The sequence below is a fragment of the Cynara cardunculus genome (genome assembly GCF_001531365.2).
Source record: "Cynara cardunculus var. scolymus isolate 2C chromosome LG 2, CcrdV1, whole genome shotgun sequence".
Lineage (NCBI taxonomy): Eukaryota > Viridiplantae > Streptophyta > Magnoliopsida > Asterales > Asteraceae > Cynara > Cynara cardunculus.
In genome coordinates, this window is record NC_037529.1 from 4,226,250 (window position 1) to 4,253,140 (window position 26,891).

Below are 26,891 nucleotides of genomic sequence, written 5' to 3' on the forward strand. Positions count from 1 at the left end.
AAGGGGGAAGGATGGGGGGGCAGTTTTTGGTTTTGAAGAATCAGATCGGATCCTTTGGGCGTGCGATTTCTGTTTTTCCGACGTTGTAATAAATAAATAGCTTCCAAAGTCAGCAGATATATCTCCACTTGGAATTTCTATCAACTTGGCATCAAAATTTCTCTTCCCCAATTCGTGGTGGGGTTAGTGAGAAAAAAAAAATTACCACTTTAATAATATAAAATTCACCAATTCTTCTTCTTCTTTGAGTACGAGAATCTAGAATGTGGGCATATGTTTCGTTTTATGCTGGATTGAGCCAATTTACAAATCCATACTCCTGTTCAAGATTTCCTCGAGAAACAAATGGTTTGTTTTGATACGAGGAACGTTCTTGAAGATTTGTTGTTGCTGATGATGCTGCATGGAAGAAGAAGAAGCTAAATCTTTTCTTCCGATGCTTCCCTTTCAGGGTTTTGTGTCTTTTGGTGAGTTCTTCTTCATTCGCATCTTCTTGACCACTTTTCTTCGTGATGATTGTTCCCGATTCGCATTTCTTTAGGAGGGTTGGTGTCGGAATCATGAAACTGTAATTAGAATGCGGGTTACAGTTCTGCTTTATCGATTTCAACAAAAGGGTTTTGATCTTGATTTTTTTCTTTTCATCATTTGTGGTCAATTTCTAAGAAGGGATTTGATTGTTTAGTAAAAAGTTGCAATCTTGACTGATAAAAATGGGATCAAATGGCCGTCGTGGTGGTGGGTCTCAACCTCCAAAGTCTGATGGATTGGCTAGACAAAGCTCTTTGTATAACCTAACCTTAGATGAGGTTCAAACCCAATTAGGGGATCTTGGAAAGCCACTTAGTAGTATGAATCTTGATGAGCTTTTAAAGAGTGTTTGGTCTGCTGAAGCTAATCAAGGGCTGAACAGTGGGCAGGCTGACTATTCTCATCATGGTCAACCTGCTTCTGGTTCGTCTCTGGCTCGACAATCGAGCGTTAATCTTTCTCAAGATCTAAGGAAACGAACAGTTGATGAAGTATGGCAAGATATCCAACAAGGTCAGAAGAATAATAGTAGTACTAGTAGTAACAATAACAATGGTAGTAGTAATAGTAATCTTGATAAAACGGGTAGTAATCGGGAGCGACAACCGACACTAGGTGAAATGACGTTGGAGGATTTCTTGGTTAAGGCAGGGATTGTTGCCGGATCTTCACCTGGAAAGAAAAACCCGGCTTCTGTGATTGGAATTGAATCAAATGTGTCGCATCAACAGAGTATAAATCATCAACAAGCACAATGGATGCACTACCAAGTCCCACCAATTCAGCCGCAACATGTGTATATGACAGGGCATCATCCAGTTCAACAGTCTTTGTCTATTGGTGCGAACGCAATGATGGAGTTGGCTTATCCCGAGACCCAAATAACAATGTCGCCTTCGCATTTGATGCACAATCTATCGGATACACAGACGCCTGGACGGAAAAGAGTTGCCTCTGGAGATGTGATAGAGAAGACTGTGGAAAGGAGGCAAAAGAGAATGATAAAAAATAGGGAATCTGCAGCACGTTCACGAGCAAGAAAACAGGTACGTTTTTTGAAGCGTTGACAGTGATCCCAAGATTCCCAACTAGGTATTGTTTTCTTTCTGACTTGTAAACAAGTAATAAGAGACACCTTTTATGGCTAAACAGGCTTACACCCATGAGCTGGAGAACAAAATTTCACGTTTGGAAGAGGAAAACGAAAGGCTTAAGAGACAGAAGGTATGATTGTCCTCCTTTCCCCCAACCTTTTACTGTGTGATGTTTATTTGTTCCTATGATGTCATTTTATTGTGTTATCATCCAAAAAACAAGAGCAGGTAGGTAGAATAGCATGCATGTGTCCCCAATCGGCACTTGGGGGGGGGGTATTTTTCTTGCTCTATATTTACCTTTCATAAGATCGGTTTATCTTAATTTACATAACGACTATTCTAGAGGATAATAGTTGTCCTAGACTGCAAGAAAAGATAAAGACATCTGATTCACAACTGAGGGATGCGATCCTTAATTTTTAGTGGCAAGTGAAAAACCTTGCTTTGGTTATCTTTGTTCCGATATGTTTGGTATATGCTTATTTTTTGTTAGGTTTTTACTTGGATGTTAATTAAAGTTGATCTCTTTACTGTAATATGTGTCATTTTTGCTTCCGTAGGTATATCAGAAATGCATCTTTTGCTTCCTTTGTATAGCTTTCTTGGTTCTTTCTGGGTTCTAGTTACAGGACTGATGGAAACATAACTACCTGGCTTGAATGGGTTCGAAATACTGTGTTTGCTTGTGCTACTAAATTCCAATTTTGAGATGAATATAAGTTATAAATAGTTTCATACAAAGCTTGACTGCCAGAGCACTTTGGTCCTTGGTTTCATTAGTATGGCTTGTGAGCCTTGGTTAGACATCACAAGTGAGGATTAAAGAAGCTTGTTTTAGACTTCGAAGCATCACATAGCTTTTGGATGATATCATTGAACGGTGAATGGTTAAGCCTTTTGTATCACCAACCGGTACTAGTCGTAGGTCATTCTTGTGGGCTTTTTCTTTCACTAGCTCCAAGGCTTTTCACAATAATATAATTACACTGTACAAGCTTTGAAATTCCAAAGAAAAAATTTTGTTCGCCAATCTTGAAATATGCGAGTTTATAAAAGAAGATTCTCTATGATCTCTGGCTTGAGCTTGAGTGGTTTTGTGAAATCACTTCAATATCTCCCCAATTCTTAAATCCTGAACTTGAATTACACATACAATCATACTCAATTCGATGGAATTGAGTTTAGCTGAGCTAATCTTGCATTCAATCCTTCTTTTGAGCTGATGCAAGATTGGAATGTAATACGTTTTTCGAACATGAGCCATATTGGAGCTATGGTCCCAATTAAGGAGCCACTTGATTCTCGCTTCATTTTGGTTCGTTTACAGCTCAACTAATGCTAGTTTTGAATTTTTTTTAATTCCATTGAATGCATGTCTACTTGTGTTGTTTTTTTTATTCTACCCTCTATTTAAAGGGCTTTTAATTTACAAAGCAAATCCTAGTTCAATTTTCGTCTAGTCCAAAGCATATAGGAAGACTGTTGATTTGGGGTACACAAAGATGAAATTACAACAATTTAAAGGAATTGAATTTAACAGCTCAAACATCTTGGAAGTTAAAGAACTGGTCTTTCATGGTTAGGGAAAACAATGATCATTAATCAAACTCTCAAACATCGGAAGTTGGTAACTCTTTAAATTATCCTTTCTGAGTTCCCTAATACATTGAAGTATGTCATATTTTAGTCATCAATATCCATTGTTGCTATCCAAAATAAACTGAAAATGATGACATGTAGAAGCTCACTTATACAATTATGAAATACAATATATATATACATACATACATACATACAATACATAGTTATATAGCAGATCAACAAGGAAAAATTATGAAATGTTAAACGAAGCATTATAGGCCTTGCATATCACTAAAAGTAGCTCCATAAAAGGATGTTTGTGAGTAATAGCAACCACATTCTCTTGAAGAAAGGAGAACCTATTGCATGCTTGATAAGCTGATATATATATATATATATATATATATAATATTATATATATATATATATATATATATATTGCATATCTGGGATTGTGCATAGCTGCCTCATTATCATACTATATCTTTAAAAATATCAGTCTGTACCAAATGATTTACCTGTTAGGGTCCTTAACAATATCTGTAGGGGAAAGTCAGAATGAGTAATGAAGAAGCTCAGAAAAACAAGGATAAAAGGCCCAATTCAAGAGGAATAGGCATAAAAAGCCCAAATAACCCTGAAGGAGTTTAAGGTGTGAAGGTAGTGGCGGAGCCAAGATTTGGTCCAAGGGGGAGCATCGAACGTAGATAATAAAATAAATTTAAAGAAAGTAACCACACAGTCGCTAACCATTGATTTTCCATTCTATTGGGTAACCTATATTCTTCACAACGTTCATAGCTTAAAATGGTCTCTCAGCAGCTGTAGTCGCGATAGATAATATCATTACTAGTTTTATAAGCAAATATCTGTAATCCAGTCTGCGAAAAGATGGGCTAGTTAATTTACGTACGACTTTGTTTACAACCATCAACATTATTCTTATCTGGCATAAGAATCACTGGTTGTTTTCTCTTTATTAAATATTTATACATGGTTGTTAAATAAGGTTAATCACTAAAATAACCATTTTGGAGGGGTCCCATTACAAAATAACCGATTTTTGAACTTTTATTCATTAAGATCTCTCTTTATCGTTTGCCTTATCATGCGTAGAGATGTAATCATCATGATTGATCCTCAGATTATTGAATAAAAGTAGTTTCAAGTGTTTTTTTGTTTGAGTGAAAAAATCCCGCTTAGGTGACATGCCATTAGTTATCTTGGTTACGATGCTCAACAGATCCTAGTTGTTCTATGATGTGAGACCCCTAGAAATCTAGTTTGTTCTTGTTTTCCAATTATTCTTGCTCTTAAAATCAATCATGCATCAGTTTGGTACACATGGTTCCTCCATCAGCTTTTCAGTTCCTTGGAGATCATCAGAGGAATAATATTGTAATCCTGTTGTCGAATACTCAGAACCTAACCATCAATATCATCTCACACTCTAGCTGTCACAACTATATGAGCATCATTAGACTCTAGTTATCATTGCTGCCACTTTGGAGGACTGTTTGTAATTCACAAATTTTGTTGAAGATCATAGGCTGGCCTGCAATTTTGGAAATTCAGTGGATCTATAATTTCTAGAAGTTTGGACAGTTTTGTAAAATCAAAATTTCAGGGTATGCTTTATAATTTTTCAAATGCTAGGCTCCATGCATTTCTGAAAGTTTTGAGGGATTTTCTGTTTGCCGGTTTAGATGAAGCTTGATGTTGTCACTTCTTAACTTCTTTGAAAGGATAATCTGAGACCTTAAGATGACTATATTTGTTGTGATGACTTTCCGATGAATGTAGCCAATGTAGTATTCGGAAAGTAATGGATGTATCATTTTCATGTATGCATAACAAAGGAGGAGATTCTTTTAGCTTTAAGTGAGGGCTAAGCAGAGTGGGTTAGTTTCCAGCACAACTAAATAGGCGTGTTGCAGGTTACCATTCGAGAACCAAGGTTGATGAACAAAGCGAAGAGTTCAAAATTGGCGGTCAATAACGAGGTAGCAAAGGAATATTATTAACAACAAGACTCGGGGCCTGTTTTTTAGCAGCTTAATGGGACTCACAGCTTACTCACTCAGTGATACATGACTGTTTGGTAGTGGCTTAATAATATAGAAAGTGGTTTATTCAATAAGCTTCTAGGGGGAGCTTTATGCAGAAAGCCAAGTTTTTTCCGCATCTACCCCTCCGAATTAAAGAACTATCCATGTCGCTGAGAGCCCTCACAGCCCAGGCGCAACGACGCAATTAAAAATTTTGTTTCGAAATTTCATCCTTCCATCTATGAAAAAACCCTTCCAAACAAAAAATCTTCTCAATCTACTCGGATAGATAAATCCACACAGACAACTTTATCCATTCAGGACTTAATGGAAAATCAACCAAACAACGCCTCAAAATGCAAATAGAAAGGTAAATCGAAGGGAGTGAAAGGCCGTTGGAGGACTTATATGGGGTTGGATCATTCAAGGTAAGTTTGGACAATTTTGTAAAATCAAACAGTTTTATCCATACAAGATCTATGCTTGGTTGGAAGTTGGATTATGATTCTTAGGATAAGCTTCTTGACATTACAGACATATCAGGAAGCCCATCTTTCGTAAACGAGAAACCAATAGTTTCGGATTGACTCAAAAAGTGTTACTCTTTTATAGGATGTCCAAACATAAGAGGGCATTCTTGTATGTCAAATTGATATTTGGTCGTTTTGTTTTGAATCCACGGGGTTCTTTTTCTTGGTGTTTTTTCTTTTATTGTTTTTGATTTGTGGCTAGCCGTTGATGTCTTTGGGAGCCTTCGGTTCCATCTTGTTTTTTCTAGTGGTTAATCTTCTTGTATGGGAGATGATACATGGGTAGTTCCATATCCATTTCCCACATCGGTTTCCTTTTTTATTCTATTTTTGTACGCCAAGTGTACCTTGTTTTTCCCATAGGTTGCCTTCTTTCCAGAAATAATAAATCAATTCACACTCAACACAAAAGCTGTCGAGTCAGACTGGCTTTCATGAGCAAGACCACCAACCAATGATTCCGAACAACAAAAATTAAACCCCATTTGGTAAAAATAAAATGATCAAACATTGATGTTAAGGCCAGCTTCAGCTATGAAGTCAAAGAGAATTTGTCAAGGAACGTCGAGAACAGCCTTAAATGGAGGTCAAGCATATTTTGCAGCCCTTTCAACCATGTCCTCTTCATAATGCAATCTTCTCTTTCTCGCCTTAAGTTTCAGATAAGAGCCCAGTGTGATGATAAAATAGCCCTAGCCCTGCCGCAATGAGCGGTCTCCATTGCAGCCTCTAACTGCCTTCTGTTCTCACCTCCTCATGGCAGACGATTGCGCTGATTATTGACTTTCAATGTAGTGATCGCCTTTTGTGGTTTTTGTCTCGGTTTGAAACATTCTGGTGTTCTGGTGTATAGATTACATTGACGTGCAAGCATTCCTAATTGCTATTGGTCTATCATCATTTCTTGGTGAATATTGAATCCATTTTGGTTCAGACTCATGGTTCGGGCCGGATAACTCCTGTTTGTGGTCTTCTAGAGTGAACACATATATAATTCAGGAACTTGAGGACCAGACATTGAGTTATGGGCTGAATGGGATCCATAGTGTCATCTAATGGATTTGATTGGACACTAGAGTCTTGAATAAGTTGTTCAGTCTGCATGCCAAACACAACATCTTTTCCGTCCTCTGTCGTATCTGGTGTTGTTTTCTTTTCAATCTGTGATACTTGTATGGACTTATATGATGTGTACCGTCTACTTATATGCATAGTTTTGTGGCTGAATGAAAATAAGCCAGTGTTTCCCGTTATGGTAACTATTGGCAGTTCGTATTTGCAGGAGATAGGGAAGGTTTTGCCAAGTGCACCGCCACCCGAACCAAAGTACCAGCTCCGAAGAACAAGCTCAGCGCCTTTCTAACACGAATTCTTGGTGTCAAGGATTATGTAGAGCCATTTTGTCTTTTCATTCTTCTTTTTTTTCTTTCCAATTTTCCATAGGAGACATATGGGTTCTGATACCTTGTGTTGTTTCCTTAGTTATCTTGCAGACTGCTCTACAATGCCACTCACTTTTCCTTGTATGTATATTTTTAAGACAAATATGAATCTCTTCAATGCCAACCTTTCGTTATTAATTGTATCGATATTTCTTCTTATATGACCAAGTAGTCTCGTTCTTACCAAAGGGCTTTTTGTCTAGCGGTATCGTAGTCTTTGGCCTCCTAGAAGGTCAACGGTTCAAACCTCACCATAGGTGAGGAGGTGTGTGAGTTTATTTGTTGCATTTGTCGTATATAAATATTATATACTTAAACATATAACTTTGGGTATAAATGAGAATTACCTACAAAATCTAATCACGTACGAAATTTTAAATAGATAAATCCTTACTCTCATTCCCATACAACGATAGTCGAACAAAAATTCTTTAAAGCTTGAAGAAAGTAGAGAGTAGAGAGACTCGAGAGATTTAGGGGCCGTTTACTAAATGCTTATTCATTAAGTGCTTACCGGGTAATTTTCTTTTCCAAATGAACATGGTAAGGGTTTAGAATCTTACCCGGTTAGAACGGTAAAAGGATGGAGAGTCTTACCCGGTAAGAGTGGTGAAAGGATGAAGAGTTTTACCCAGTAATTGATAGTGAAGACTCTTACCTGGGTAAGCGCTTACCGGGTGAATTGTTGTATACTATATCGTTTTGATGCACTACAATCTTACCCATAAAAATAAATTATATTGTTGACTCATATCAGTAAGTACTTACCAGGTAAGCATTTGAGTAAACGGCCCCTTAATCTCGATTTTGAACTCTTGATATCATTTTCTTATAAACTCGAAATATTTGATATATTGAATCTTCTTTTCCTTTTAGTTTTATAACTTTGAATGAATTTAATTGTTCTACAAGATTATTCAAAACACTAACGTACACAAATATAAAGAGCAAATTGTATGAAAAAGTAACGTATTTTAACTTGATTCTGATTTTGGGCAACGTACTCTCAAAACTTCTATTTTGGTACCTATGATATAAAGTTTTAAACATTTAAGTATCTGAGTAACCGGTTGAAGAATTAACAGATTATCATGCTGATGTGGCGAGTGATGTGGTATCCAACTCAGTATTATTTGCTGACGTGGTTAGTGACATCAATTTTTTTAATCTAAAATTAGTTTTCAACTTGTTACCCGGGTACTTAATTGTTTAAAACTTTAAATCTTAGGTATCAAAATGAAAGTTTAAAAATACATTACCCAAAATAAAAATCAAGTTAAAATACATTATGTTTTCATGCAATTTGTCCAAATATAAATATACATATATATACATATGTGTGTATACATATGTCACCTCAGTACATGTCTTGAAAAACGTCATGATCTCATTGTAACTCGTAAGACTTGAAGTTTGACACCTTTATTTTATAGTAATCAATTTTTTGAAACACACGGTAATTAGAGGAATCTACAGAAATAGTCAATCTCCCAAACTCTTTTCACTTTATAGCCATTTTCAAACATCAATTCAGTTTTTTTAACTGATCCTTACGTAGAATTCCACTTTCTACCGTAGAAATAATCAAGGAGTACTTCTCACGAATCTGATCTGGAGAATACTATCATTTTGATTCCATTAGTAATAAGAATTCAGAATATCACACATTGATCAATCAAAAAGGGATTCAACGTTTTTCCGTTTCTTTGTTCCGACCCGCTCTAAGGATCGAACGACAAACCCTGTTGATTATTAGAAATTAAGGGGGTGTTTGAGATTGGTTATTTGAAACAACTTATGTTTTTCTATAAAAGTACTTATCAACTTATCATAAGCTAGAATAGTTTAACTTATTCAAAAACTCTTTATTATCAGTTTTGTACCAATATAAATTGTTTATTTAAATACTTAAAAGTGTTTATTACCGATGTCATACTGAAATAAGTCAATAAGTTATTTTTATAAAGAAAGTATTTGAAAAAAAATAATAATCACATCTTTCGGCGTTCTTCTACATCAATCCCCTATCCACTTCACAACTCCACCGTAGTCGTCTCACCTCCCTCACTCCCCATCGCCATTTTCATTCTTCCGCTTCTTCATCAATGGCTGCTGCTGCTACCACAACTAGCAGCTTCCAGAGAACACCCGCCCTTCATCTAACTCTAACGCCAAATCGGCTTTCGAAGCTCCCCTCCTGTGCATTTCCGCAACGCAGCAGACAGTCATGGCCATCACAACTTCCTCTTATATCATCTTCCTCAATCTATTTCTCTTATAAGTTGTCTCGTCTCCCAGTTGGTTTCTTTTTGTGCTCCGCTTCTTCACATGACGAAACCCTCGTCACTGACGAACAAAAGGATGTCGTCACTGATGAATCTCAGCCACAGGTACTGCCATTTGGTTTCTCTTTAATAACTATGGTTTAGTAATTCAGATTGATATCTGATATTAGTTCACCTGTTTATATTCCGCTTTTGATTGTGAACAGTGTTTCCCAAATTGAAAATCCAATTTGATTTCCAAAAATTGACCTAGTATCCATCAAAATCCTAGTCACATTTTATTTTGAAAACTTTGCAGATTTGATATTCGCACAAATAGTTTAATTTGGTTATCAACTTGAACAAAAAAACACCAAGGTTGATTCAAGTATGGATATTTCGGGTCTGAGAGAGTATAAATTTAAAGAAATTCATACGATTAGTCTAGGTAATAAGATGGTTGACCAAAGTACCTTCTAACAAATACAACTTCAAGAAAATGTTGAACCTAAATCAATACCACCAATTTGTTTTTGCAGCTATATAATTTCAAATTGAAACCTTCCAAAAAATAAAATGCTAAATTTAGAATTTTAATGGAGACATTCCACAAAGGAAAGTGTTGTGATTTTCATAGGATGGCAGGAGTACTACATTTGACCATTAAAATAAGTAGGGCATATTTTTTAATTTAGTGTAGTTGATATCATTGCTAAGCTTAACCTTTTGTGGTTATGCTCCTTGCTTCCACCTCAAACTCCAAGTTCCTTAAATTTTATCATGATTTGAATTCGCAAACTTTAGCAAAGTTTTTTGAAGTTAGATTGACCTTTTGCAAACAAAAATTACTGATATAGGCTGCAAGTGTGGAATGAYGAGCACTGGGGTCTAGTCATAGTCATATTCTATAGATATTTTTGGTCTGATAAGTGATAACCTGTGATTCCTTTAAAATTTTACGAACCTTGTTAGTAATGTGTGAAGGAAGGGATCTTTTGAGTATTGAAATGTATGAAGCTCACCAGGATATGAGGTACCAGATATTTGTTAAACTAAAGATGGCGTCAAAGGGCAACTTTAGGTTCTTCCCCTATTTTAAATTTGGTATGTAGGAGTGAGGATAAAGATAAATGGATAAACATTGTGACTAATGGATATTAGGAGCAAAATTTTAATTGCTATGGACCCCAAACTAATTTCTAAATTGTGATTTATGATTACTATTTCATTAGGTGGTCATGATGTCACATTTTGGCATTGTGTGGACAAACCTGTATTTATTAGAATACACACACTTTGATTGTGCATGAACAGCTGACCTGTGTTTATATTGATATCTATGGGACCCAAGTTATAACCCAACCTGAAATAAAGTTGTTGCACCTTAACACAGGAAATTATCAGGTTTTGTGTTGGTAGTAGAGGGCTTCAGCTGTAAGAGGAGGTCTAGTGTTGTTATGTAGCAGTTGAATTCTTGGACCATCATCTTTTGATCATCTTTTTAGCATTTAGCTTTGCTAGGGGTTTGGCGTTTTTTTCTTCTCTCAACATCTTAGCATCCAGATTTCTCATAATGAATATTCCAACCTTTTATGGTTTTTCCACACAAAGGTTTCTCTATAAATCTTGGTTTTCAATTATCAGTAGACTTTTTCCTTTGATTTGTGCTTTTGTCATGCTAAACTAGTCTAGAACCTTTAGCTTTTTTTGTTGATTGTGGTTATGGTTTTGAGGTCATTGACAGAATTAAATGACAGCAAATTTGAGACCTCTTGCTTTGATGTTTATCATGCTAGGGAAAGCTCATTGGTGTTTATCTTTCATCATTGAATAGAGCCTTCCTTGTCAACCTAAACTGAATCACCACTCCCACAACCTTATCTAAGACTTTGTCCAATGCCAAGCGTAAATGTAAATACGAAGGTATTAGAAAAGAATAGAACTTGGGAACTTGTAGAGCTAGCAACAGGTAAAAAACCAGTGGGCCATAAAAAGGTGTACATGGTGAAGTATAGAGCAGATGGATCAATTTGGAGATATAAGGTTGGAAAGGGTTTATACTCAAACCTATGGTATTGATTGTTTAGAAACATTTGCTCTTAAATACTGTTAGAGTATTGTAATCACTTGCAAGTTGCAACTAATTTTTGTTGGGAGTTGTGGCAATTTGCGTCAAGAATGGTTTTTGCATGGCGAACTTGGAGAGAAACTTGTTTGTAAATTCCATCTGGACATGAAAAGAATGTGGCTGCTCATGCTGTGTGTAAGCTTAAAAGGCATTGTATGACCTTAAGCAATCACCTCAGGGCTGGTTTGGAAGTTTTGCAAGAGTTATGCTAACCATGGGTTGCAAACAAAGTCTAGTGGATCACGTATTGTTCATTGGGAGTTACAATTTCATTCGTGTAGGTTGATGACATTATTGTGAATTGTGATTAGAAGTGATAAGAAGCAAAAGGTTCTAAGCCAGAGGTTGGCTAAGAATTTTGATGTTAAAGCATTGGTGAGACTAAAGTTTTCCTTGGGATTGAGACTACTCACTCTAGGAAGGGATTTTTTATTTCTCAACAAGAAAGTATGACTTGGATCTACTCGAGGATGCTGGCAACACAACGTGAAAATAAATAAGATCCCATTGATCTTATCTTAAACTTGGGAACACAGAAAAGGATGTTATGGTGGATCGAGAAATGTAATGTCATCTGGTAGGAAGACTCATTTACCTGTCTCATACAGGAGCAAATATATGCAATTAGTTTAATTCGCCAATTTATGCCTAGTGCAAAGGAATCCCATTTACAAGTGTTAGAATATGTGGAACCCCCAAATCACACCCCAAAAGAGCCCTTGAGGAGAAAGGGAGGTTCCAACATATATACATGAGAAATGGTCCAAGTCTAGCCAATGTGGGACTCCAACAACAAGCAATCTGAGTCTCACCAGGGAAGCCATTTGTTCAAGAGAACTGGAGGTTTGATACCAAGGCTTACATCAATGCAGATTATGGAGGATCACTGGTTGATGGAAGATCAACTTCAGGGTATTGCACCTTTCTCAGTGGAAACTTTGTGACAAGAAGTAAGAATGAGCACTTGCTCAAGTCCAGAGGCTGAACTCCGTGCAGTGGCTCGTGGTGTGTGTGAGCTACTTTAGCTAAAAGTCATCCTTGATATGAGTTTTCGGTGGGATGGTCCATTGAGACTATTGTGACTACAATCTTCAACCAGTACAGCTCATAATTTAGTGTAACAGGGCTGAACAAAACACATTGAGATTGACAGGCCTCATCAACAAGAAGCTGGAAAGTGGTTTGGTTGTCTCCGCGTGTGTCTAACCAAGTCTAGGTTGCAGATATTCACAAAGGTATTGAGTAGCTCCGGTTTTCAGAAGTTTGTATCCATGCTGGGAATGGGGTATATATATTCGCCAACTTTACGGAGTCTAGGAGAACAGATTGTTAGAAGCTAAATTTGGAAATAGTTAAAATAAACTGATTTAGGAAATCTCTTAGAATTAGGCCTATATGATGCCTTCCCATTCTTTTAGAGTATCCCGTAAATCATGGGATCTGATTTACTACTTCATGTTCTTGGATGTCAAGTTGTTATACAAGCCTTTCCCCATTCTCTCAACTTCATGCATGATACACCCGACACATACATGTTGATAGATGTTAAAGCTGATGACTTGCATAATGAGTTGGCATAAAATTGGTACCAGGATTAAGGAGGATGAATGCAGATTCTTATGCTGTCAAAATTCAGCCGTATTGTTTGTTTCGTTAAAGCTACGATGTGGTTATGCCTGCCTTGTCGAATCTTCTAGAAGTTTCAGGACTTTAACACCAAAATTTATACTCAATCTCTTATTTAAGCTTTATTATATGCTAATGTGGTTTAAGTTCCGCAGGCCAGCCATGTTACTTCAACCTTCATGAATCCTAAGATGCAATTAAGTACCTTTTTCATATTTAAAAATTACAATGATAACATGATTAGGTAAGAGATATTTTCACTACCATGTCATTGGGATTTAGTTTACAGTTCAGTTGGGAAAGGGATTATTATAATCTGCTGTCTATTTTTCCAAGTGAGGCAAGGTTGATTTCTTGAAAGGTGGAGTGGACACACAATTTTTGGGATTTGGTGGGTTTCTTTGATTGATTAAATTTTGATACAGGCATCATGGGGTTATCATTGAGCAAAAGAAGGGGTGGTGTGAAAGAGTGTCTGAAAACTGAAAAGGTTGAGCAGCCTAGTATCATTTTGTCTTGGAGGAAATGGAGAGTTATAATCAGCCTCTTTCCTCATATCCATGATGAATTTCTCCAGTCTTCTTTCGCTTAGAAATCAAACTGTAAGTTGGTCAATGAATGATGCGTGTTATACAAAGTGATGGTCCTAGGAGCAAAATGAGTTTGATTTCTTAAGGTGAATGCATGATCAGTTCATAGTTGATGGTTATGTAATTGCTATTATGTGTTAGCTTATCATCGTTAATTTCCTTTATTGTGTTTATTATATTATATTGATATTCACTGTATTGATTGTAATGAACATTCTCCGTCTTGTTCACTAATGTATTCATAGCCGGAGGATTCAGAAGGCATGAGTTCGGATGATGATTCATCCCAGGGTGATGATACCATAGTGGAAGAATCGCCTGCAACCATTTTGGCATCATTGCAGTCATACAAAGAGGCCTTGGCAGTTAACGACGAGTCAAAAATAGCTGAAATAGAAACTCATTTCAAGTCGATTGAAGATGAAAAATTAGTTTTAGAAAGACAACTAGCAACACTGTCAGATGAACTTTCAAACGCAAAAGATCGAGTTCTTAGGATAAGTGCAGACTTTGACAATTTCCGGAAGAGGACAGAAAGGGAACGTCTTTCGTTGGTAGCAAATGCACAAGGTGAAGTCGTTGAAAATCTTTTGGGTGTTTTGGACAACTTTGAACGAGCTAAATCCCAGATTAAAGTGGACACCGAAAAAGAGGAGAAAATCAACAACAGCTACCAAAGCATATACAAGCAATTTGTGGAGGTCCTAGGCTCTCTTGGTGTTGTTCCTGTGGAGACAATTGGACAGCCATTTGATCCATTGGTAATTCCTCTTTCCGATTCTTCTCTTGTAGTTATACCCATTGGTCTCACCAATATATAACGTTAACTTAAATCATCTATATGATAAAATGATTTAGAAGGCATTAGGTTTAGAGCGTTCCTAAGGGAAACAAGCTATTTCCAAACTTAAGAGGGATTTTCTCCACATTGGTAGTCTTTGGTTGCACACATGCCTTTTGTTTAACCAGTAATGTAACCCTCTATTCCGTTACCCTTCTTGTCGGTTCGTCATAGTGATCCACCTACTTGATCATTGGCTGCAGGCATATCCCAGAGTTGGCTCGAAATTCAGTCGAGTACTTGATGATCTTTTTCAAAGGCTGGACAAATTTTTTTCAGGTTTTATCAAGACCTAAATACACGATGATCTTTTTCAAAGGCCGGACAAACTAAGACCTAAATACATTTTTTTAGTGCAAACCAAGTCTTGATTGATTCGAGCTAACTCACTTCAAGCTTATGTAAGGTTCCATTTACAACGGGACAAACCTTTCATCATTTTCGTTGATTCATTTTGTCATGTCAGTTATCGGGCTGACTTTTGTACAAAGAGAGTTAGGGTTTATTGAAAAACCCAAACACTTTATGATATAATCTACGTTTATAAGTCGTCGTGTCTTTTGTTTCTAGAGTTGTTCCTCATCGTCCGTTTTGAGAAATTCTAGTAGCTTGACATTTCCCTTTTCCATGGTAAAAGCTGCACGAAGCCATTATGCGTGAAGATTCTACTGAGTTTGATGAAGGTGTAGTAATTCAAGAATTTCGCAAGGGGTTCAGAATTGGTGAAAGACTTTTGCGTCCATCAATGGTGAAGGTATCAGCTGGTCCAGGACCTGAAACCGCTGACCCCGTAAGCCCGTCTGAACCAGAAGCTTCAGTTCCAGGTGCAGAATCATTAGGTGAACCAGAGGATGTCGACAATTATACGGAGGACCAGTCAGAACCAGCTCCATCCGATGATGAATGATATAATACAGTTATATATATATATATATATATATATATATATATTCAGTTAGTGAACCCATAATTTACTTGGCAGGAGGGGTGTCATGCCTTTGCCTCCTGTAGTTGGGGATTGAAGTGGGTCTTTGCAAAGAACTACCATTATGATGCCTGTGGAGCGTCTACTGTCCTAGTTACTGGTATATTTTTGTTTCTTTGCTTTATTTGTTTTTAGCTATAGTGGTGTGCTACTGTGCATGTGTTRCAAATCTCTGAAGGAAATATAACCAATCACACCTCTCTTTGAAGTAAAGGTCTGTGATAACACCGGATGAGGTATGACTGACAGGACATGCAGTGAATGAATTGTGCAAGTTTTTTACGGTTTTAATTTGATATGGGTGGTTTAATAATTTACCAAACTTATCTTTTATCTGGTTGATTCTTGTTCTATCTATTTTTGGGGAGAGATCTATTTTTGTCTTATTTATTGTTTCATCCTGTCCGATGTATCAAATGCATTACATGGGACTAAACAGAATAAGAACGGAATTCAGTATTCCATGTTTGGCATGACGAGGAATAAGACAAAAACTCACTGTTCCACTTTGACGTGACATGGGGAAGAGAGGGATGAGACGTGTGGATGAGACAAGGATGGAGTAAAACTATAATTATCAATCTACTTTCATTTGATATAATCCTAACATGGTATTTTGTTCAACGGTTACCATCATTGCAGCCACCACCCTTTTGGGCGCCACCAATGACTACCTTCACCATCAGCCACCACTACCACCCCACCTCTGTCTCCATATCCACCACTATCTACTATCTCCACAATCACCACCACCACTATCGGCTACCACCTCCACAACCAATTCCGCCTCCATTGGCCGCCAAACCGCCACCACAATCGCCAACCACCTCCTCTTCCATTACCACCGGTAACCCAGTCCTTCTCATCCTTGGGGAACTTATGTAACCCAATCTTGTTCGGTTCTAGTCATGTCAAATGCAAGATAGGCATCTAGCACTATTCTTTTGTCATGTCCTACCTAGGACGTTGGTTTTTATAATTCAAACTTTTTTACTCATTCGGAATTGGTTTCCATGTTCTTGGGTTTTTTTTATCAACTCCTGTAATGTAGCAAAAGAAAAGAAAAATAGAGAAAAAAGAGAAAACACAACCTGTATTACATTAATCCTCAAACTACATACCTTTACACTCACAACTGAAAACACACCATGGGGTTCATGAACCCCAAAACAACCCCCAACCTTAGAATTTACATTTGAAATTAAAAAAAAAATGAAGAGACAAACATATTCTTAACCACCACCACCCACCCACCCCCCAAAGGAAAAAAACACCTCCTCCCAAAGAACACCAAAAGGTTTTCATAAACAAATCCAAAAGTTGAATCCCCAATTGCAGAAACCAGAAACCAGAAACCAAAAACCAAGAGAGTACATCATCTCAAATGCAAGCAAAACCCAAACAAGCAAAAAGCCCCAACACCTTATATAATGACTTCCTGCCTCCTTCCCTTCCTTTCTTCCTTCTCATTCTTTATCATCAGTATTACTTGTACTCAACACATTCTCTCTTACATGGTTAACCATCGCGGTACTAGATGCTTCAGAAGCACCTTCAACCTCAGTGTTGCTAATTTCCTTCTCATCCTCAGCCTTCGTTCTTTCTTCTGCATCTGTTTTAATTTTTGTTTCAGAAATATCGGTGGAGTGGTCACGCTCCAGGGTCCGTGGATCCTGTTTTATCTCACTCAAAGTAGATTCTATATCCTTGATGAAAGCATTTTCATCTACAGAATAGAAAGTTTCAAGACTATGCGCCCCCGAGGCCCTTGGCTCCTGTTTCATTTCATTCAAACCAGATTTCAAATCCTCAATGTAGGAATCTTCATCTACAGAAGGGTTAGTTTGAAGATCATGCTCCAAGGCATGTGGGTCCTGTATCATCTCGTTCGATACTGATCCTAAATCCATAGAAGAATTAGTTTCAAGATCATGCTCTGAGGCATGTGGGTCCTGTTTCATCTCATTCAAAGTGGATCCCAAATCTTTGGAGTAAGAATTAGTTTCAGGATCATGCTCCAAGCCATGCGGGTCCTGTTTCATCTCATTCAAAGTCGACCCTAGATTCTTGGAGTAAGAATCTTCATCTACAGAAGGGTTATCTTCAAGATCAAGCTCCGAGGCATGTGGGTCCTGTTTCATCTCGTTCAAAATCGATCCTAAATCATTGGAATAAGAATCTTCATGAGCAGAATGCTTATTTTCAAGATCATGCTCTGAGGCATGTTGGTCCTCTTTCATCTCATTTGAAGTTGATCCCAAACCTTTGAAACTGAAATCGCCAACAGCATCCAGTTCCACTAGTAAATTTTCATCAATCTCGTTAATCTCATCTACATCATCAACGTTATTGGGCGTGTTCTTACTTTCAATACTATGAACGTCACTTGTATATGCCAAAGTTTCTGGTGCTTTAGTTTCAATACCAGCAACTTCAACCACATCAGTTTCAGGATTCAAGACACAGTTGATACTTGGTGAAATGTTGTTCTCTGGCTCTTGGATCTGCAAATTGACAGATTTAAGGAAAGTTAATCCTACGGTCGTCAATCTTGAATTCATCCAAATGATACATATATGTAGAAACAAAAGATAATCTGATGCATGTATAAGCCAGCTAGAAAGCCTCAAATATGTTTTGCTTCAGCATTGGTTTGTTTTCCGAATATCTTTAAAAATATATGTATATACATTAAAGGACTTTCTTATTCCTCACATTTTACCAAGGGAGAATACAAATATAAATACTCAAGGAAGAGGGTTCCATTGTGTGTTCTGTATATATATATATATATATATATAGGTTCAAGGGGAAAAAGCCAAAAAAATGAAAAACGGAGGAGGACCCTGGTAACCGTTCATCTGGCGGTATGCACATGTGCATACAATTACCATGGTCGACAGTTATGTTCAGTCATAAACAAGTTCAACAAGAATACAAGCGCTCTGTGTGAACCAGGACAAGAGCCTAAGATGTTTATTTACATTATTTACCTCGCTCTCCATTTCGTGAGAGTCGTCCCATTCCCCTCATATTAAGTAAAAGGATCCATAATCGCATTCCATTTCTCCTCCGGTAATACAAGATAAAACTAAAATTTCGAAATGATAACGCCTAAGTGATTAGAAAGTATATTTAACAAGATGAGACACTCATGCAACACCTTAACAGCTAATTTGTCATACAAGTATCAGAAAACAACCCGCAGAAGAATTCATTCACAATAATACCAGATAGAACATACGTAAAATGGAATGATTATCAAAATTTTGAAAAAAGACCTTGGACATTCAAATCTTACCTGCAATACTTCAGGATTCTCTTCTGATGGTTTGTTTGCAGATGGGAACTCTTTATGTGGTTGTAATATCGCTTCTTCTTCAGATTCGAATTGGTGATGCGTAGGGAAAGGGTTTTCATATGTTTCACCATGGACAACCTCCTCGGATTGTACTTCACTATTTGATGAGACGAAGTGACCTCCGTCAAGCTCATGACCCTGTCACTTACAAAGATTAGGCTATTTGAGTACGGTATCATGTTAGCATGTTGACACCGTTCTATAGGGGGGATATTGTGGATCAATAGGTAAACTATGGTTTGACATTTTTTTCAAAAAGAAACCATATCTTTGTACTTTACCTGCAATTCTTCATGATCCTCTGCCGATGGTTTCTCCATGGATCTACCTAACAGAGATGACTCCTCTGGTTGAGATATAACTTCTTCTTGGTGAGTACCTTCAACAAATCTTTCATGATAATTGGATGGGGGAACTTCAACCTGTTCTAGCTGATGATATGCATCCATATCCAATAGACCATCCTCTGTTTCAAAAAGGGGCTTATTCAATAAGGATGTTGAAATGCTATCACCAGCCGACAGTGGTTCTTCGTTATCTGGTACAGCTGGAATTTGGTTTTGAGTATCCCTAGTTTCAGGACTAGAAGAATCTGTAGAATTCCACTTGAGATCTGCAACAAAGCTTGATTCTTGATGTTGGTCCTCAGCATGCTGAAAGTCGATCAAATTATTCTGAACAGATAAAGTATTAGCATCACATCTTAACATACCAAATATCTGAGTGTTAAATTCTCTTACATCTGTAATGCTCCTTGATTCAATCTCCTCTGCTGCATCCGGCTCTGATGAATCTACAAACTCTGCATCATTATTAGCGCAATCCGTCTCTGTTTTCTGCACAGTTTCTTGAGACTCTCTGCCAGAAACAGAACTGGTTCTCTCTGAATTTGGCAGCGACTGACCCTTCTCGATTACGTCTGTTTGCAGATCAGTAGAAATTGAGGAAGACGAGAGGTTCTTTGTAACACCTCGAGGACTTGAATCGTATATAGGTTCCTTTGGCTGACTCTCTTCCACCAATAAACTTGTTATATCAGACGTCTCTATCGAGTTACCACGATCCATGAAATAATAATCTGTTTCCGCAACTGATGTTGGCATCTCATCATCTTCTTTCTCGTCATATATTTGGTCACTCACTTCATAAGACGATGACAAACTCGATGCACTACTATGCAATTCTTGACCACCCAAATTCAAGTGAGCTACATTCTCAGTTTCAGGAAAATGCAATGCTACTTCTTGTTGACTTGTCAAGTTCCCAACACTTATTTCAGCCTCATCAAGTTCGTTATCTTCTTTTTCAACTTGAATGGATTCCACATTGCCATCATCTTCAGAAGACACGTGCTCAGATACATGTTCGTTTGCCTTCGGAGCATGCTCACCTGTAGAAATTAACTCCAAATGTTCTCTTATCCTGAAAGGATGTTCATGGTCTATTACCGAAATCAGTTCCGCTTCTTGAGAAAGGTCATCTTCAATCGGGTCCTTATTTTCAAGATTTCCATCTGAAGAAATGGACTCTGTATCGGGTATAGAGCTCACCTTCGAGTCACTGAGTTCACTCATTTGTCTGTGAAAGGCAGAAGCAACCTGCTCAGGTACAAAGTACGGTGTTACCTGAATAACATCATCAGATACATGTTCATGCTCTTTTTCAGAAATCGGTTCTGGTTCTAGAGAAAGGTCGTCTTCGATATGGCCCTTATTTTCAAGATCACCAGCTGAAGAAATGGACTCTGTATCAGTCACCTTAGAGTCACTAAGTTCACTTAATTGTCTTTGAAAGGTAGAAAAGCTTGTCCCATCAGAAGCAATTCGTTCGGGTACAAAATAAGGTCTCAGCTTCGTTTCTTGCCTCTCGCTTCTTGAAGCCCCGAAAATAGAAGGACCTACGTTGAAACTTTCATGTCTACGGAAGAATGGTTCCTTTGGCTGAATGGCTGCAAATTCTTGTTGGAAAGTGTCTCCAACCAAATCAGGTTTCTCTTCGCTCGGGTCATAAGGGAGATCAAACGGATTCCTTCTTTGTAACAAAACAGATGGAGCAGAACCAGGAACATTGTCGTTCGAATCATAAGATATATCAAAAGGGTTGTTTCTTGTAGTTGAAATGGGAGGAATGTTCCAAGGAATATCGGAACTTTCTAAGTCTATCAAATTCTTTTCAGCTTGCATCCTCATGGTTTTTCGCGCCCTTCGCCTTGCAATTAGATTCTCCAACCGCCGGTTTCTTTCCAGCTCCGATGTTCCCAAGTTCATAAGATTCTTTTGGTCATATTCTGTCCAAGTTATAACAGATCTGATCTCGTCCTCTTTGTCAGTATGTTTTGATTCTTTATCTTCGTCATCTCCAACTTCTAAATCTTCATGGTTTTCAATATCACCACCACCATCATCATTATCATCATGAGACTCACTACTGCTGTCACTTGATTCAACGGAATGTTCTGAAACAGCATCAATGGCTGGAATGTGAGTGGAAATGTGATCGGATTCACGAGTTTCTGATTCTTCAGCAAGAAGTGGATGGAGTTCATCAAGCATTGGGATGATATCAGCCATCGACGCGTCTGGTGATGAACTTTCAGCAAGATCAGATCCCGAGTCTGATCCTTCATCATCCTCAGAATCGTCACCTTCCATTCGTTTCCACAACAAACCAGAATCAGAATTCAATGGATCAGCTGAACCCTCCCATAACTTATCATCACTTTCCGACTGCTGAAGCGGAGTGTAATGGCTTCCCAAAACATCTTTCTCTTCATCCACATCAATCCCATGATCACCCATTTCATTCTTTGCTTCTTCTACTAAATGTTCTTCCCGAAATTGCAGATTTTCACTCTTTTCTTCGGTTATGAACCCATTATCATCAACCAAACCAACAGAAGGATCATCATTAACAGAAGTTCTCTCCCCAATCTCAATTCTACTCCCATTAGTTTCCACAGAAGCAAAACTTCCATCTCTTCCAACAATTTCAGTATGACCCATAACCTTAGTTTCCAATTTCTGAATCTCATCTCTATCAGATTTCGATTCTTTTTCGATTTCGGGTATGTTTGGCTGACCAAAACTTAACAGAGTTCCAAGAAGAACAGCAGTGGACACGATAACAGGAGAAGCAGATACCAGAAGCGAAAATAACAAAGGAAATAATCGGTACATCAAAATCAAAAGAAAACCCATACCAACAAGAAACGGATGCTTCACAACTGATCTGTAGCAAATCATCACCGAACTGCTAACATACTTTCTGAACAATTCAGCCCCCATTTTCAACTTCACAAGAACTGCTTCAGATATGCAGCAAACAAATCAGAAACAAAAAAAAAAGGCAAAACCCAAATAACAGATGATGATCACATAGTTGGTACCTGGAAAGTGAAAGGTAGTAAAGACCCCTGTGTCGGGATTCACTTTAAGTGGGAAAAAAAGAAGTTCAGAAACGACTGGAAAGATGGGGATCAAGATTCATGAAGAACCAAGATCGTCTGAATGAATTCAGTTTGTTTAAAGAACCAAGAACCTATGTCGGGATACACTTTCCTTCCTTTGGGGAATTCACAGCTAGGCATATCAGATTGAAATGGAAAGAAAGGTCATGGAGGTGCGTGGGGCGGTGATGGTAAAAAGGACACTTTGAAAACTTTCCCAAACACCTTCGTTTTTCCATGGCTTCCTTTTTCTTTTTCACTAAACAAATAGTGTTCCAAGAAACCACCAAGACTTTGGTCAAATATCATCTACACCACACAATTAAACAATCAACGATTGTGATTATTCGGATTCGAATAAGAAGATGATCTACGATTATGATTAAGGGGTGTTTGGGATTGCTTATTTGAAACAACTTATGCTTTTCTACAAAAGCACTTATCATCTTATTATAAGACACAATAGTTTAACTTCTTTAAAAACTCTTTAATACTGGTTTGACACCGGTATAAGTTGTTTATCCAAACACTCAAAAGTGCTTATTACCGATGCCACACTGGAATAAGTCAATAAATTATTTTTGATTTTTATAAGCAATCTCAAACACTCCCTAAATTCTTTTGGGTTGCATTACTTGCAATATTTGAAAATTTTGCATTTGATTTACATTATATACAATATTGTTATGGGTTTGTTATGGGTTAGGTTCCAGTGAGAAGGGTATAAATGAATCTTCACCTTTTGATCAATCATAATTAAAGAGTTCCACTAGATCAACACCGTATTAATTCCTTTCTAAAACGTAATTTATGTATAGCTTTAAGATTAAAAGTGATCAATGATCTAAATCTCATCTTAGACTTCTCACTTTGACTCCTATTTCTTACTCCGTTTTATTATGTTGTAATTATATGGTATTTGATAAAATTTTGATTTTAGTTTTAATAATTGCTATGATATTTTAAATACTGGTATGATATCATCATGAACATAAATATCTAGACGCGTACTGTTTTCATAATCTGTCTAACTATGTGGACTCGTGAATAGAGTTGACTCTCGTTTTCCATTGAAATCTGTATGGATTAAGTTGTCTTTGTGGATTAATTTAAGCTGCTAACAAACAGACTTTTAACCCCCTGACATGCTTGTACCCCATACATTAGTTTGGTCTTTTCAAAACTCGTCATTCTTAGTTTGATTGGTTGTTCAAGTTTGATTTTTAGGTTTTAAGTTAAAGCTCAAATTCACTAATTGGGTTTGCTCGTTTGCGGGACCTGTGTTCATAAATATGGTAAAGTGTTACCTACACCTCCAGGTAAACCATAATAATTAGGTATTTTTAAGTATTTTGCTTAGCTAGTTGGGAAAATAATTTGCATAGCCATATATAGTAATACAGTTGGAAAGGTGTCAAGGAAGAAAATGGTACAACGTTTGTATCGGTGTACGTTTACGAAAAAATGGGAGTCTTTGGAAGAAAAAAAACCTTATTTGTAAGCAAGAAAAAATGTGTAGTTAACCACAAGGATGGTGGCTGATTAGTTTGAGCTTAAGCTCCAAAGGTCAAAAGTGTCTGGAGGTCCCAGGTTGAAATCCAAGGAGGAATAAAAACCCCATTGTGGCCACGGAGATCCAAATGCAGTGATTCTGGGCTACCCGCAAAGCAGGTGGTCGTCTTGGAATTAATCAGCTCGTATAACGGATTATATATCCAAGTTAAAAAAAAAGGTGTAATTGATAAGGAAAAAAACATATGGCAATCAGACCATGAAAATGTGCAATGAACATAGCTCTTGTTGTAAATTCATCGATCCACGTGTAACTATAGAAGATTTTGCTGCCATTGCGACCCTGTTGCTTCTTGATACGAAACTTTAGGCTGCGAACTTGCTCGAATTCTCAAAATGCTGCCAAAATATCGATATGATTTGGTTTTATAGTTAATGTATAATCATGAACACCGGTTTTCAATTCAACGCTTGCTTCAATGGTTGTTCTTCCGACATGAATGCTTAAGAAACATGCCCATCAGTCACTAACGAGCAACATCATGACTGCTTGATAAAAAGCTAGCGACTCATATCAAAATGACGTGCATGACCATGCGCTACAAAAAATGAACTGGCGTGTCACGTAAAAAATTAATTGTTATCTAGTCTAAAAAAACTACAATACCAAAGACCCAAAAAGTATATTTAAAATCACTAGGATCGTGCCTCACTTGTTAAGTGTCGGTCTTTAGGTGGATGCAGTGAAAAAATTCATTTAGCTGTCAAAACCTATGTGTAACATACACTTTCGCAAATACGTTGCAATTATCTCCTTTATGCGTGCTTATGTGATCAAAACGTAAAATTTAGAAGCAAACCCGAACGCAATAAACTATATATGAAATAGTCGGAACCATCGTACGAGGCCCGGGACAAAACAATTGGAAATAAACGGTCAAAAACACCAATATCTACGTTACGGATACATAAAAGCTTACTTTTATTGGAAGATATTTTCTAAAATATTTCTAATGTAAGTTGAAGATTGTCTCTTTACGAACGCGTGAGCGAAAACCACGTCAAAAACAGAGGTCCGAGCGAAAAGTTATGCGATTTTTAGTGATTAGTGGTCAAACCGAGTTTTCAGCCGAGTCAACTCAGCCCCAACTCATAAAAGTCGAATATACATGATGTTTACCTCCCTTTTCACCCAAAAGAGAGTCTCATCTCCATACTAACAAGGGCGATTTTGGCTTCATAGGGATGAATCAATGTTGTTTCAAGGGTTTTTTTCTTGAGTATTGATCTTGTAAACAATAATATAAACATGGTTAGATGATATTTTGATTGTTGGAATAAAGATTGAATCCAAAATATGGATTTTAGCCTATTTAGTTGGTGAATTTGACAACACCGAATATATCCGAGATGTTGTTTTGAATGTGCGATAACTTCTTATCCGTAGCTTGGATTGCTACAATTCTAGACATTTTAGAAAGCTTATATGTARCTCTAAACCTATCCTTTAGACACTTTTTAGAAATAAGGCTAAAGGTTGGTTATAATTGTGTCTAAAAACTGATAAAAAATTGATTTTGAGTTGTGAATTATAGTAACTAAAATGAGTTTAAATTAAGTTTGGTTAGTTATTGTTGTCGGATCATTATGAAACTTTGAATACATATTACAGGTGTTAAATAAGCTCACTTGGTTCTTCCAGAATGACCGTTGGACGACGTTTAAATATATATGGACGTAGAGCCTAATTTGGCTCGATTTTTGAATATCGAAAATCACTGTGAGTTTATGAGGCTACTTAACTTGCTATTTGCTAAACATGTGTTATCTATTTGCTACTTGCTTCCACACTCATCCATGTTATGTCTCCTTATCAATTTCAAAAGATTATTGGCTATTGCACTTCGTCCTTCCATACGTGCTACTCGGTGGTTACTTCGTGTTTCACCCGGGGAGGCACGCTTAAGCCCATATCGGTTGAGATTACTCGGGTATGGTGCGTATTTGACCATGTTAGAGTCCGGTCATTTTCTCGCTGTCCGGGATAGCTCGGGTGGGAATTTAACTGGCCGAGATAGCTCGGGTGGTATGAAATCTATGATATATATTGTTGTGCTTGCCACGACCGGGATAGCTCGGTGGCAGTACATATCAATTTATCGACTTTCACATGATCTATTTGTTGCATACTTTGATATTCAGATGTATGATTCTCGAATGATGATTACTTATCACATGATTTACATCCTTCGTGATCATTGACTTCCATGGATTACATTTGTGAAGCTTTAGTAGTTACTAGTTCCCATTTACTCGCTAAGCATTATGTGCTTACCCTTTTAGTTGTTCACATTTTTACAGGCCGTGTAGACAAGGCAAAGAACAAGCTCAAGTAGATTGAGATCTTTGCTTTTGGTGCTTCCAGTAGCACGACTCTTTTGGTATTATATAGTTAGTCGAATATAACTATGGATTGTAACTTATTAGTTGTCTTTTGATTGTAACTACAAGTATCTAGATAACGGGTAGCTAATGTCATCCGTCTTGTATATAGTTTAAGCTTCTGCAAATCTATTAAATTTATTTTGTCTGTTTTAGGATATTTTGGAAAACAGGTGCTTACAGAAACGTCATATAAACTAAGCGGACATTTCGATTTAGAAACTCGTAAATATTATATCCCGTTTGCTTTCTAAAAGTTTAAAAATGTAACTTTTGGAGGTTTGTTTATCATTTATAGAAATGAGGTATTACAAACATGATATCATTTATGTAATCTGGATCTTACACTATGTGGCTATGAAAGTTCACCTGCAATAACTTTAGACCATTCGTGGTCGCCAAATTGATTACCCACGGTTGCCAGAAAAATTATATATATGATCCCTATTGATAATTTAAATTAGTTAA

At 37.2% G+C, this 26,891-nt stretch overlaps 3 protein-coding genes across 8 annotated transcripts; 2 read left to right on the forward strand and 1 right to left on the reverse strand.

The window, feature by feature from the left end:
* Positions 1–214: 214 nt before the first annotated feature.
* On the forward strand, positions 215–7,356 carry LOC112506437 (ABSCISIC ACID-INSENSITIVE 5-like protein 2). Of its 2 annotated transcripts, none has more exons than XM_025110474.1 (3): positions 215–1,577; positions 1,684–1,755; positions 7,057–7,356. In XM_025110474.1, the coding sequence occupies exons 1-3, from the start codon at positions 714–716 to the stop codon at positions 7,228–7,230; spliced, it is 1,110 nt and encodes a 369-aa protein (XP_024966242.1). In that variant the 5' UTR covers positions 215–713; the 3' UTR covers positions 7,231–7,356. The 2 variants fall into 2 exon arrangements, with proteins under 2 accessions (XP_024966242.1, XP_024966243.1); XM_025110475.1 differs by having other exon boundaries at positions 7,070–7,236.
* Positions 7,357–9,277: 1,921 nt separating this feature from the next.
* On the forward strand, positions 9,278–15,976 carry LOC112507198 (protein GrpE). Of its 2 annotated transcripts, none has more exons than XM_025111649.1 (3): positions 9,278–9,619; positions 14,083–14,598; positions 15,316–15,976. In XM_025111649.1, exons 1-3 carry the CDS (start codon positions 9,335–9,337, stop codon positions 15,583–15,585), a joined length of 1,071 nt encoding a protein of 356 aa, XP_024967417.1. In that variant the 5' UTR covers positions 9,278–9,334; the 3' UTR covers positions 15,586–15,976. The 2 variants fall into 2 exon arrangements, with proteins under 2 accessions (XP_024967417.1, XP_024967418.1); XM_025111650.1 differs by lacking the exon at positions 15,316–15,976 and adding an exon at positions 14,882–15,271.
* A 764-nt stretch (positions 15,977–16,740) lies between these two features.
* On the reverse strand, positions 16,741–22,663 carry LOC112507771. 4 transcript variants are annotated; one of them, XM_025112477.1, is made up of 5 exons: positions 22,410–22,663; positions 19,765–22,325; positions 19,306–19,698; positions 18,965–19,162; positions 16,741–18,167 (listed from the first exon to the last, which is right to left on the reverse strand). In XM_025112477.1, exons 2-5 carry the CDS (start codon positions 22,306–22,308, stop codon positions 17,130–17,132), a joined length of 4,173 nt encoding a protein of 1,390 aa, XP_024968245.1. In that variant the 5' UTR covers positions 22,309–22,325; positions 22,410–22,663; the 3' UTR covers positions 16,741–17,129. The 4 variants fall into 4 exon arrangements, with proteins under 4 accessions (XP_024968245.1, XP_024968246.1, XP_024968242.1 ...); XM_025112478.1 differs by having other exon boundaries at positions 19,306–19,637; positions 19,737–22,325; XM_025112474.1 differs by having other exon boundaries at positions 19,306–22,325.
* Positions 22,664–26,891: the final 4,228 nt, after the last annotated feature.